General features: G+C 40.3%; 1 protein-coding gene across 1 annotated transcript in view; it reads right to left on the bottom strand.

The window, feature by feature from the left end:
• Positions 1 to 13,335, bottom strand: part of PDE8A (phosphodiesterase 8A) — a 111,715-nt gene that overhangs the window by 13,475 nt on the left and 84,905 nt on the right. Inside the window, exons 5-14 of the mRNA XM_058033034.1 lie at positions 11,935 to 11,992; positions 10,477 to 10,565; positions 10,168 to 10,246; positions 8,407 to 8,544; positions 4,493 to 4,581; positions 3,868 to 3,919; positions 3,725 to 3,767; positions 2,739 to 2,816; positions 1,721 to 1,791; positions 1,041 to 1,205 (exon numbers count right to left, since the gene is read on the bottom strand). Coding sequence (XP_057889017.1) covers positions 1,041 to 1,205; positions 1,721 to 1,791; positions 2,739 to 2,816; positions 3,725 to 3,767; positions 3,868 to 3,919; positions 4,493 to 4,581; positions 8,407 to 8,544; positions 10,168 to 10,246; positions 10,477 to 10,565; positions 11,935 to 11,992 — 862 coding nt within the window. The remainder of the gene's footprint in view (positions 1 to 1,040; positions 1,206 to 1,720; positions 1,792 to 2,738; positions 2,817 to 3,724; positions 3,768 to 3,867; positions 3,920 to 4,492; positions 4,582 to 8,406; positions 8,545 to 10,167; positions 10,247 to 10,476; positions 10,566 to 11,934; positions 11,993 to 13,335) is intronic.

The raw sequence follows: 13,335 nt of genomic DNA, 5'->3' as shown, positions 1-13,335 counted from the left end.
ATACAACAATCCACAAAAAGAAGAAACCAGTCGAGTTTATGGACTCTTATTTATTCAGCAGGAGAAAAGATTCACTTCAAGAGAAAAGATTCACTTCAAGACTAATGATTATACGTATCAATGTTCTTCCTATATTTTTGTAGTTGAGGTAACAAATTTTGTCTACTCAGTTAGTAAATACAACCCAGTATGAACCATTTAGGTCTTCTCCTGGAATTCCTGGAGTCCCCAACATGTTTCTCCTGATGAGGTATTTGTTGTGGTATTTTTAAAAGTAAAAATACACATAAACTATTTGAAGATAGATACTGAAAAGATGTCCTGATAGTTCCAACATGAAATTATAATAGCCCAGAGACATCTCTGAAAAGCTTACATGTTGTGAGCCTTTTTTCATCCAACACACTGTAAATTTTTTTCCTGACGTAGCCTTTCACATGTAACCTACAGACTGATGAGAGCACATATCCTTAGGGCACAGGTAACATTCATCTAAACTCATCTATCACCACCAGAGGGGTCAGACTCCAGGTTCTGAAGGTTTGGGTTCAGTTCTTGCTTCACTATGTGCCCTTTGTTCAACTTTGGATACTATGCTACAGGTACAAATATAATCCAAGAAACAGCAACAAAAATATGTATTTTGCATTCTTTTGAAAACAGTCTTTGGTAGATTGAAAAGCCCCCCAAAACCATGTCATTCTAATCCTCATTAATAAATTTTTAAAAATATCTGGTCCTCTTTCTTTCTTCCTCTCCCATCTATACCTTACTCAAACAAATCACATTGAAAAAAAATTTGGTTTTACTTTCTATTTTTAGCTAAACTAATGTTTTAAAGGGGCTGGTAAATTTTCTTCCTATTTTCAGAGCTACATTATTCAAGTAGGGGGAGAAAATCCACAAAAAGATATGTGCAGTTTTTCCTGAAAATTTGGCGCTGTAGAGGCAGAGCACATGGCAGATGATAAAGACCAAGTAACTGGGAAAATCAGGCAGTGAACATTAATCAAGAGCTGTTTGTGGCAGTAAATACTTACTGTCATTAACCCTCCAACAAGGTCACTTGTGTGTGGATCTTCATCTTTTGTCCCCAGTTGCGGAGAGTACAATTCAGTGGTTCTTAAAATCTCCAAAGCCCGGTCTAAAGCTTCTGCAACTGGCAAGGGACTGCTCTCTTGTGCAGCATTAATGATGTTTATTACCTAATGTAGCATCAGAAATATTGTGAACTTTGAAGCGATATTTAAAAAACAGAGACACTCATTAATTACTATGAAAACCTCAGGAAAATAACAAGACATAAAACCTTAATCTGCACGGGGGAAAACCAAAATGAAAGGGATGTTACTGAAACGCTGATGTTTGCTACTGACTCTGAAAATAAGATATCGGCCTTAAGGCCAGCGATCTTATTAATGACTTTCCCCTCCAAGGCACGGCCTCAAAATGTCTCTGAATGGATTTAATGTAACTTTCTCCCTTTGTTAAAGAGCTGGTTTTTGACAAATCTTTGAATGGTTTCAGAAAGCAGTTGACAATAAGTTTAACGTAAGAAGGAGGAACTCCAGTCCCTCCTTCTTAAACAGGATTGTGTGAAGGCTGACGCCATGGATGACACTCTACCAAGCAGGTTTGGGGGATTTTTGTTCAGAGTATCTGCATTTTGTGAGCCACAGCAGTGGGAGGGTGGTGCAGCAGAGCAGAGCTGTGACATTACCTTGGTGATGGGAGCCTCGATAGTCATGGAATGGACCCTGGCCATGGAGGAGCGGCGCCGCTGGGAGCTGCCTGCGGCAAAACAGAGCAGAATTTGTACCCTGACTGCACAGACAAGGCTCATGGCAGGATCAGCCAGGAACTCCTGAGGCCCTTCCTGCACTGCTTACCCTGCTGAGCCTTTCAGAGGCAATCTACTGCAGAATGCACAACTGCAAAGAGGCGCTGGCTGAACCACTGATGTCCCTGATTAGAGGTGAGTGGCTGTAACAGCCTGGCAAAATCATGGCTTTGCTTTATTATTTTAAATATTCAGTTATAAACTCAGTTAAAGGACTAGACAGATGTGGGTGTATAAACTGGCAGGCACAGGTAGGTAACTACTGAATTCAGATTATTACAGGATGTACCTACTCTTGCTGCCTGATGCAATAGGACAAGTCCTAATGAGTCAGCTTCCAAGCTGAGGGAAATCACTGAAGCTCTTTTGAAGTGGGTACCTATGCCAAATAAAAACAGCAAAGGTTTTGGCCTATTACATTGGAAATGTAAAAACAAATGTTTTATACTGGTTAGCAATTTTGGTTCTGCAAAGAAAAGGCCAAGATGAGATTTTTCTAGATACTGTGCAACCTATGAAATGCAGACATCTCTATTACTTATTGTGCTGAGCAGTTCTTAAGAAGAAGAGTCAATGCTATTTTTGCTGTACTGGAACATGACTGTATTCTCACTGGCACAGACATGCTTCACTAGTGTTTGCTGCCTAGACTGTGATGAGAGATGATTTAACAAAAGCATCTAAGTGTCAGCAACAGTTTTGAGTATGTGACTCATCTATCAAGTTTGGGGTGATCTAACAGAGCAAAAATACAACACAGTGAAAGAAAACAAAATTAAGAAAAAAAGTCTTCATATCTCTATCAAGGAAAGAGGTAAGAAAGGCAATAATTTGTGTATTGGGTTTGCATGACAACTCTAACTCAGCCAGACCCAACAGGATGAGTTGTTTCACATACCATCACTCCCACGAGATGTTGTGGATCTGACATCCAGGGATCCTTTCCTCATGTCTTTGTGTCTGCAAGTCTGAGTATCTGCAAAGAAAATGATATTGCATAATGACACAAAGTTTTGCCTAAGATGTATGTTAAAGGAACTGGAGCTCAGAAAAGCCTGGCAGCAGCTGAGTGACACTGACCTCAATGCTTCAGCAGATGAGAGCTGATCAAAGTGCCTTTTAAAGCTCTTGCCCTATCACACTGACCTGAGCCCAGCCAACCTCTCAGGCAGAACATGCCTAAATGTGCAGAAGCAAACTGTGGAGAGAAGAGCTCCTCTGTCACCACTGTGACACAACTGCAGTTGTGAACACAACTCGTGCAGCACACCTGAGCTCACACAAGTAACCACTGCCACCAGGTGAGCCCCAGCAGAGCACAGGCCAGCAAGGGGGGCAGTGAATCCCAGCTTCCTTAGGGACTCCAAGGTTCAGCCTGTGCTGAGACTACAGTTAACAACAGCAGGGATGCCAAGGATGTCCTGACTGAAGTGCTGGTATGTGGGATGAGGGTGAATGACAGTGCTGGTCATCCTCATTCCCACCCACATGCAGCTCAAGGCAATGCAGACACAGGTGCCATGCACTACAGAGCAGCCACAGCAACAGCATGACATGAGGCAGCCTTCTCATTTCTAATTCCATCACAGGGATCCACCACCCACAGCTGAATTATGGCACTGAATCCAGCAACACCAGGACACCAACTTGGGGCCCTGTGACAGCATTTTCAAAGGTGGGCTGCTCTATGTCGCCTCTCAAGTGAGGCACGTAGAGGGGGTCTTGTATTTACTTTCCTGCCTTCTGAGTTGGATTCCCAGCTTATATCACTAGGTAAACAGGACTGTTCTGTGAAACTGTTTTTTCAGTCAAATCACTAAAATGGCCTTTATTCTCCCCCCACGTATGTTCTCCAGTTCTTGGGACAGAAGAGACATTTCTTACCTGTCTGAGATTCAGCCTGAATACATTCACATGTCTTCTCCACCTACAATTCAGTATGAGAAATCCAGTTAGTCAGAACTCTGCCATTATTTTGTTATACTTAGGGCTCAAACTAAAGTGAGCATGGCACTGTTTTCACTTACCTTATTGTTGTCATTGCACAGTCTACTAATTGACACATAGTGTCTAATCTTTCTGCAGGCAAAAAACAGCGAGTTAATTCCCATCCAAACCTCAGCTCTAATTCAGTGCTGACACTTGGGTGCTCCAAAGGCTCGATTTAGGGACCAGGTGGAAGTTGGATAAAAGCCTGGACATGCTTGAATCTTGCCCACGATCAAAGCCCACAGTGACCTCATCCCATCACAACCCTTGGCAAGAGCCATGGAAGGGGCACAGAGGAGTGAGCACGGCAGGACACAGAACAGGGGCTCAGTGACACAGGAGGTAGGCCCTGGTGACACCAACACCAAGCACAGAAAGACCAGAGGGTGCACTTGCACTTCAGGGAGGATTAGAAGAGTCAGAGTCACAACTGAGAATCTTTGGCTCCATTTGGGGGGAGAATTAGAATTTCACTTTCCCTGCACACAACATATAAAGTTGATTTTGCCCCAAGGAATTAAGCACAGAGGTCTGAGGCATCCCTCCTTGCATAAGCTTCCATTATACTCAGCAGCAAGATAATCCAATATCTGCCAGAGGCAACTGAACTCTAAACTGAGCCTTCATTCAGACACAAATCACGACTTCAGCTTTCACACTTACCCTCCCTGTCCAATGACAGGTAGTATCTTCACATTTTGTTGTATGCTATCTCCATTTTTCTTTTTCGCATAGTACATTCCTTGCCATTCCTGAAAAAACAATTCAAGTGGAAGGAAGTTCAGATCAAGCATGAAGAGAAGCTGTAGCTCCATCCCTTCTTTCATTGAAAGCTGCCTCACAATACAAAACCAGGCAGGGCTGGTTAAACTGTGCTCAAACTCTCAAATTTCTCCCCTGCAAGTAACCTGCAGGTGACTGTGCTGCTGCCAATGCAGGAAAACTTCCAGAGGAGCAGCCTGGGAATGCTGAGATGGAAACAGCTGAACTCAGGAGCTGTGGGAATTAGCTGCATTCTCTTCCCCATCCTTAGAATAGCTGTTGGTGGTCTTCTTTTACAGATGCATATTTTGAGCTGGGCATTTACTAAGTGATTAATGAATAATTAAGTCCATCTTCTATGTTCACTTAACACAAACTGCTCAGGCCAATTGCTGTACTTCAGTTGAGCTCAACAAACTAGATCAGATCTTATGTATGTGAAAACACCCTCGTGAGGCACACAATATGTATTTATTTATGTGAGACGGACAGATTTCTCAGTCAAGCTGGCCAGAACACAGGTATAGAGAGAATAGTTTTACATTTATGTGGATGGAGCCAGCAAATAAAGACTCCAGCCCACAGAGAACTGCATGGTGACAGGCTGTACAGAAAAAAAAACAAAAAAAACATTAAAGGCTTTTCTGAGGATCTGTCAGAGAAGAGAACTGTGAATAACAAACTTTGTAGTGAGCATAATGCCTTCCGTGAGCTGCTTGAGGAATACAAATGAAGATAAAGCAAGCACCACAAAATTCAATGCTCTCATAATTAAAAGTATGCACATCAATAGTTTCCTGACAACCAGGATGAGGTAGAGATGAGTAATTGATCTCTAACCCAGGTAATAAACCCAGGATGTGCACAAAAGGGTGAAGTCATAAACTACAGATTGGATAATTCCCTCATTGAAAGCGTATCCTTTTCAAGGCAGGTTATTCACTAATGTGTTCTTCTTAGGCAACAGATCAATTTTTTAACTTGTGAATTTCTAAAACCTGTGAAACTGTGGCAGGAAATGTGTGAGGGAAAAGGTCAGTGCAATTCTGAGAAGCAGGAGGTCCAAGCCAAACTCCTGCTGGTAGGTGAAGTTCTCCCAGGGATGTCACTTAAACATATTTTAAGAACACCATATGCTCCCTCCCAGAGCCTCTGTCAGCAATCCAGCAGAGAAGAGCTATTCCCAAGATGTGCTGTCACTCAGGCCCATGGTTGTGTCTGCACTGGAGCCACACAAGCTCCATGAGCAGCTCCTGCTGTGGGGATGCTGGGATCAAACCAGAGCAAAGAGCAAACCCCAGAGTGCCATTCCTGACAGAGTGCATCAGAGCTGAGCTCCCAAACTCCACGAGGAAGGCAAGGCACATCTCTACCTCTATCCACAGTGAGGAACCCCCCAGCTCAGCCTCCCTTTTACACTGGGGCTTCCTGCACCACGCAGCAAAGTTCAGCAAATGCTTGCAGAAAACAGAGCAAACCAAAATAAACACCATGGACACAGTGCCACAGAAGTGCAGGCTGAGCTGGGAAGGTGCTGCCACAGAGCTTTATCACAGTGGGATTGCCCTCCCACCCCCTCTGCAAAGACCTTGCCAACAGTTCTCAAAGGAATTGCATGGCTTGTCTGCTTCATCAGTAGGTGTTCATCTCACTGCAGAAAAAGCAAAACTAAAGCAGACTGCAGAGAGCAGAGGCACCAGGAATTCTAGTCAGAATTGCACATTTCATCTTAATGGATGCAATTTGAATCATGAAACAGAAGAATTAAGAAGAGCACAACTCTTTTTTTAACTCCTCAAGCATGGATGGATGAACACTTCAATAACATTGGCTTCTGGCAAATTACAGACAGCTGAAGTAACAAAAAACTAACTTTCAGAGTTATGTTTTTTGCTAAGAGAAACAACATCCTGACCCAAGAATCCCTATGTACTTTCCAATTTCCAAGTTTTGAGTTTAACATGTATGAACTTCTGTTTTATCATACTGAACTTGCTCCCAGCACTATGCTTGTCAGCACAAGAGGTGAAATGCTACAAGAGTCCATCTTCCTAAATTCCATTTAAAGATAAACTTCATGCAGCTTAGATTTTTCCAAATATAAAAACTTGCTTTCTTATTATTTTTATTACTCGGTTAGAATAGCACCATATTTGTTCAAAACAAAAGGCAAACCTGTTGACAGGAGATTATCACAGCAGCAAACAGTTTCCTTTTTTGATGTGATGTAACCTACACTAATTTACTTTGCTGTAGCCAAAATATGGCCTATTGTAGTGAGAAGCAGTCTTCTAAATTTAGGATATAAAGAAATCCCAAGTCTGAAAACTACACACAGACCATGTCAGAATGTTCCAGGTAACTCAGGCACCTCTGAAAATGCTGTAATATCTTGACACAAATGATTTCAAAACTTCAAGTATTTCAAAGGTTGTTCCTCACAGTTAACCTCTACTTGCAAATGATTCCTGTAATAATTGGCAATTCATTTTTATATTAACATATAAATTTAAGGTTGTACAGATTACATATTATAAAATGTTCCAGAGGGAAACACAGAACACCTGTAAACAGAATATATCCACCTGAAACAGCTTAGGCTGTTCAGACAGACAGGTTTAAGTAGGCAGCATTTCATTAGCCCTCACTGTTAAAGCCACACAGTCGGGAGTAAAATTAGTACAAGGAAGGAGATAAATTTGATTTAGATTCCTATCACTCATAGAGTAAAATATATTTCCATTATTAATGAATTTTTTATCAGCTCACTAAAATATTAAAAAATTTTATCACTTTATATCTTGAGAATTGATGGTGTGGATTTAAAGCCTGACACATCTAATGCATTTGAATTATAACTTCATAAATACTCCCTCCTAACATCAGTTTTGTACTGCACACATTTACTGAAATAACTTCAGTCAGGCAACAGAAGGGTGAAGCACCATAATCCAAATTACTGTCTGGGACCTCTTCCAACAGGCCAACACAGGTGGAGATGAGCGACATAATCTCCTTGAAATGCACCTGGAATCTGCACCCAGCGTTTGCCACTGGGGCTGTGCCAGCACCCTGAGCCCCAGAGCAGGACTCACCACAACTGTGCATTTGTGCTTTTAGATCCAGAGCGCCCTGACTCCCTTGGGCACCCCCTGCCCTGTGCCAATGCTGTGCTGCCCCCCAGGACAGTGCCCCTGACCCTGGGCCATGGAGCATCGTCCAACACAGCCCTTCCCCAACCCCTCTGTGCAGCCTCCACCACCTGCTCCTACAAGGCACTCTGTCATGTTCAATGGCATCAGGAACCAGCTCGTCTCTGAGCAGTGAACCCTTCTAATGGAAATCCATTAGACAGCTCCCATGCCATTAGGGAATTAAACAGACTGGCAGCTGGCACTGCCAGTCACTTCCAAGTGATATTGCAAATGTCTCCTTGGTATTTTTACATTCTGAACTTGCAAATCAGCTTCCACATTTCGTGGTGAAATTCTTCAATATGGTACTTTCCTCATTTACATAGCACCAGATAACATGTGCATCATCTCATTTTTCTTCGGTACTCCCACACCATTTGCTATGAACAGCATAAATTATAAAGAAACGCAGCAAGTCACTTATTTTTATAAAACAAGTATCTCTACCAAGCAAGAAAAAAGAAAGAAGCCCTTAAAAATGAGAAATTTTTTACTTCCTGTTCTTGTTTTAAGTTGCAAATGCTGTGTGTCTGTGAAGCTGCAAGTCACAATGCATTTCACTTCTGGACTACAATAACTTATACAGATAGCAAATAAAAGTAATTCAATTCCATTACTCACCTTTCCTATCTTTATGCAGGAATTAATAGTATCTAGGAAATCAGCTTTTTTTTCATTTATAGGCACTTCTGTTAATTCCTTTTCTATTAGTTCACCTATTTGATAGCCCATCATTGTTTCAAAAGCAGGATTGACGTACTGTGAGATAAAAAAAACAAAAAACAAATACCCATTCAACAGAATACTTAAAACACAAGAGAATCCCTTTTTTTGCTTGCTTAACCAGGAGCTCTCTTTCCCAGCCTGAAATAAATGTCTGCATGTACTATTCCTGAGAGAGATGCTCACACTTTTTCTTTGTGAAGCAAACCAGGAATTTCCATGCTAGAACAGTTGTGCAGAGTGTGTGCATGTCAGCAAAGAGAGGGAAATCACACAAACAGCTGAGTATCACATATACACAGAGTTTAGACAGACAACATAAACCCTGAAAAACTGGCTCTTTCAGTTCCCAAACCAATAAACCTCAAACCTACCTCAGTGTTCCTAAAAATCACCAACTGGATGTTGGAATACCATAGGAATATTATCCATATCTATTGGCAAATTCATCATCTTATTCTGTGTCAGGGCCAGCCATCCCTATCCCCCTGTCCAGGCCAGGCCCAGCCAAGCAGAGTGGAAGCAGTGAGATTTAATAAAGCAGGTTTCTCACTGAAGTGAATGTTGCATTTCACTGCAGTTTTTGGCCCTTGCCAACAAAGCTGAACACTGGTACCCAGAGCCCACCCCTTCCTGGCCTCTCAGTGCTGAGTTACAAGCACAGTCCTGGCACAGCAGCATCTGAAAGCCTTACAATATTTTACAATATTAAACTTACAACTTACAATATTTAAATGTGAGAGAAAGGAAAAGGAGCCACTCTACATCTAATGGTTCTCCTCTAAAAGCTCCATCCCAAAGGACCCCTCCCTTCCCTCCCTGTGCCTGCTGGAGCCCCAGGACTCCTGCAAGTGTCACTTCTCCCAAACCCTGGGGCTGTCAGCAGAGGGACGAAGTTTGGTCTGCAAAAAAATGTATTTAAAACAACTTCAGGATGTGTCCTGTTATTTTTGTAAAAGGGATGAAGGAGGCACATCCTTCAATGAAGTTGCCATTGCCAAGATTTGGCTCAAGAAGGCACAATTTGTATGCATGTTATAATTCCCAGGGGCTTAGACTCAAGCTCTTTACTGATAATAAAATCACTTGTCACTGCTTCATGGCTAGGGATGGAACTAACTCCTATAAAAAGATGATGGTTTTCAGAACTGCAAAACTAAGCATAATTTCTTTTCCCTGTTTGAAGAAATTTCTAAGGGAGGATTACATTCAAAAACAGTTGGCCCAAAAATTCTGATACATCAAACAGTATCAAATTTTAGAAAAAAATAAAGTACAATTATTTGAATAGAACATCCATTAGATTTTAAAGAGCATCAAACTAACATTAAATATTTTTGGAAAAGAGTGCACATAAGCCAGTAGCTGCATTCATTCTTGATACAGAGAAGCAATGAATAATAGAGATAAGGAATCAATACCAAAAATACAAACAAGAGAGAAAATTCTTATTCATTCAGAAACAACAATCTCCATTGGAATTTATTTGATTTATGCCAGACACTTAAAATGGAGAAAATTCTACTCTACAGCTAAAATCACTTCAATCTTTTAGAACCATTAAGTTAGATTAGATTCTTGTGCTGTAAGAAAGAGTAAGTGTAATCATAGACAAAATAAAACACAGAGGAATTTTCTGTAGTTATGACTGGAACAAACCTGTATTACATGGTCTTCACTTGTGATCTCAATGGCTTCTTGACTTTTCTCTAATGCTGTAAATAATGAATTACATGCCCTGGAGAAAAAAGAAAAAGGCATCCAAAAATTTTATCCACTTTATTCTTCTTATATATGAAAATAAAGTATTATAACTCCATACTGAATAATGTTGCAATCTAACAATTAATGTATTTTCTTCAAGTAACTGACATTCTATAATTAACTATTGCAGATCAAAATAAATACTCTATTAAAGATCTGGCAAAATTGAAAATTCTTTGTTGATAATAATTTTGGTAAAATTACCTTAGTTTGAATTGTGCCTGCACCTGTCCAAATTCCAGCTGAATCAACTCATTGTAACAGGCCATTCTACTGGAATTTTCTACATATCTCTGCAAATAAAAGGTTAGAAATATTTCATTAATACACATTCCTGTCTGCAAGGATTTGAAGCTCTAATTTCTTTTGCTTGCTAAAGAACCAAAAAAGAAGTAGATTTGCCAAAAATGAACATGCTGGGACACAAGCAATGGGAGAAGATTATTTTTTGGTACTAGCAAAACTTTTCAAGTTACTGCATTTTGAAAGGTGACAGATCCTCATGGCAATGAGGTTCAACTGTCCTGTTTATTCTCTGTGATTGTCGGCAAGATCATTGTAATTTTTTTAAATCTACTTTTAGCTTTCTTAAAATAATAATGAAATGTTAAAATTTGAAATTATTATGAGTTTCTAACTGCTAATATACCAAATTGTCTATACAGATGACAATAAAATTTTCTGTGAAATACACCTTTATTGACCTTGGGGTTTTTATCGCAATGATCTCAGTATTTTCACTTTTTAAAAACCATTTCATATTTACCAGGTATGAGCCTGAGTGTTAAATCTTTGTCCACACTAAACTCCCACAGACATGGATATTTTGGGCAGGACAACTGATTATCACAGGTAAGCCACCACAATCTAAGCTGCTAAACAAAATTTTCTATGCTTTGCCATTAGCCCCATTTCCAAGGCTCTGAGCCATAAATAATTCAGAACCTGTGCTGAATTACTTATGTGCCCTCTGGAATGACTCTGTTCATATAAATGCCATTATCTTCAGGCTGTAGCATTTCCTGGATCAGGCCCATACTAGGAATAAGCAGATGGGTGCAAATGGAACGTGATGGAACAAGCAAAAATCTGGAGAGCACACAACCAAATATTTGGAATTGTGCTGTGAATCAGGCCCAACCTTGTTCTAGTGTCAGCTGAAGGCAATAAGGTGCCCATTTAACTGATGCACTAATTAGCACCTTTCCTGCTCAGCTGGAACAGTTGCCAAGGAACAGATTCAAGGCAATGCTTCTCAGGTGCCTCCAAACAATAGCTAATAGCACTTGACAGTGTGTGAAGCCTGTGTGCAATGGGAATTGGCATTTGACAGAAGAGATTTCCCACAGCACATTCTGTTGTTCACTGCAAGCTGCTCTCTGACTCTGCCACTAATCAATTTGTCAATGTCAACTTTTCAAGGAAAGGATCATGTATTTAATCTGAAATTAATGCTTGAAGTAGAGGAGTCTCAGTCCCACTCCTTACATCCCCAAGAGTGTCATGCCAATGCTCAGAATTGGCACACAGAAGAATGAGCGGCACAAAAAAATCCACAGGTTGGATCACTGACACAAATGGTGACTGGCAGCCAAACTTCTGAGAGCTTCTTGCATGGCAATGTTGAAATGCCAGAGCAAGGCAGCCGAGCACAGCACATACCCTTGTGAAGCCAGCAGAGATCAGGGGCAAGATGGATGACTCCTCACGATCAGGGTGCCTTTGAAACAAGGAGGATAAATCAGAGATTCTGTAATTAACTCACACCAAATTTCACAATCCATTCATCTACTTGTACCCCAGACGCCCCACTGAGGCTAATGCTGCTAGATCCTTACAGGATATAGGAATAAAACATCTTTTTGTATTTTTTATAAGCTTTCATCTTTGGCATGGATAAGCCAAAATGTTATTTTCCTTCGTGCATGTAATGAGCTGCTTACATCAAAAAAACTAATGCTTCAAGGAAACCAATTATTGAGCTAGATAATTGGACTTTTTCTGTACTGGATCCTTGTTGTTTATGCTGGCATTAGTCAGCACCCGAAAGTCTGCACAGCCAAGGATTTAAGAAATTACTTGTTATCTGAATGTACCAAATCTTAGATGGGCAACTCAAGGTGCCTGAATGAAGATGGATTTTCGGGTGTTGCCTACCCACTGCCTTCTAGTAATTCACATTTGGGACACATTCCCAAATTAAGTATCTGAATACTCTGGCTATAACTGTTGAAAGAGCCTTCAACATACATGAATGTATGGCTGGAATCAGGAAGAAAAGCCATTATGGGAAGTATCTGTCAATAAGCAGATTGAAGCTGGTCATGTTTAGCACATGGCACAATAGCTTTGATTTATGCAGGAAGTTTTGGATCTTGAAATGTTTAATTAGAGTCCTCTTTTTTTGGTAGAGATGGTAGTGTGTTTTTAATGGTAAATTTCAACACCTCAGAACTGTTTGTCAGAATTAATGTGTTCTGAGAAATGGCCATTCCAAATTATACTTGGAGGAAATTATCTTCCACTTATTTAATTTCATTAAATACACAGAATTTCTTTATTTTCTACTTTCACATTATTTTACAGGTAATGATTTCAAAGGAGAGGGAAGGAAATAGCATATGCAGTACTTTACTGAGATGTCATAATCTCTTTTGCTTTTAAAAACTGCTGTGGTCAGATAACACTTTGTACTGATCAAATTGTTCAATGTCACTTTTCACCCTCAGCAGATCTCTGGTTCTCATATTGAAAGAATATTGAAATATTGAGATTATTCATATTGAAAGGCAGATTAAGAAAGGTTCAAAACACAGATCTGCAAGACAGTTTTGCACAGGATGTGCATAAGTTGTTTGAAACATGCTCTGAAAGCCTGCAGTGATGGGGGAAGTGTGAGGAGGAACCCAAAACAAAACTCCAAGTGAGATTCTTGAGTTAAAAACCTAGAAATTAAAAAAAACAATTTCTGTCCCAATCCTATGGTCAAGTATAGTAAAAACTATGGTACAGCACATTATTATTAGCACAGTAGGAAGATCTAATTCAGGTTTTTTAATGTTA

Source organism: Melospiza georgiana, chromosome 13 (assembly GCF_028018845.1).
Source record: "Melospiza georgiana isolate bMelGeo1 chromosome 13, bMelGeo1.pri, whole genome shotgun sequence".
Lineage (NCBI taxonomy): Eukaryota > Metazoa > Chordata > Aves > Passeriformes > Passerellidae > Melospiza > Melospiza georgiana.
Note: the sequence above shows the minus strand (reverse complement) of the source record. Positions and strands in the feature narration are given on the sequence as shown.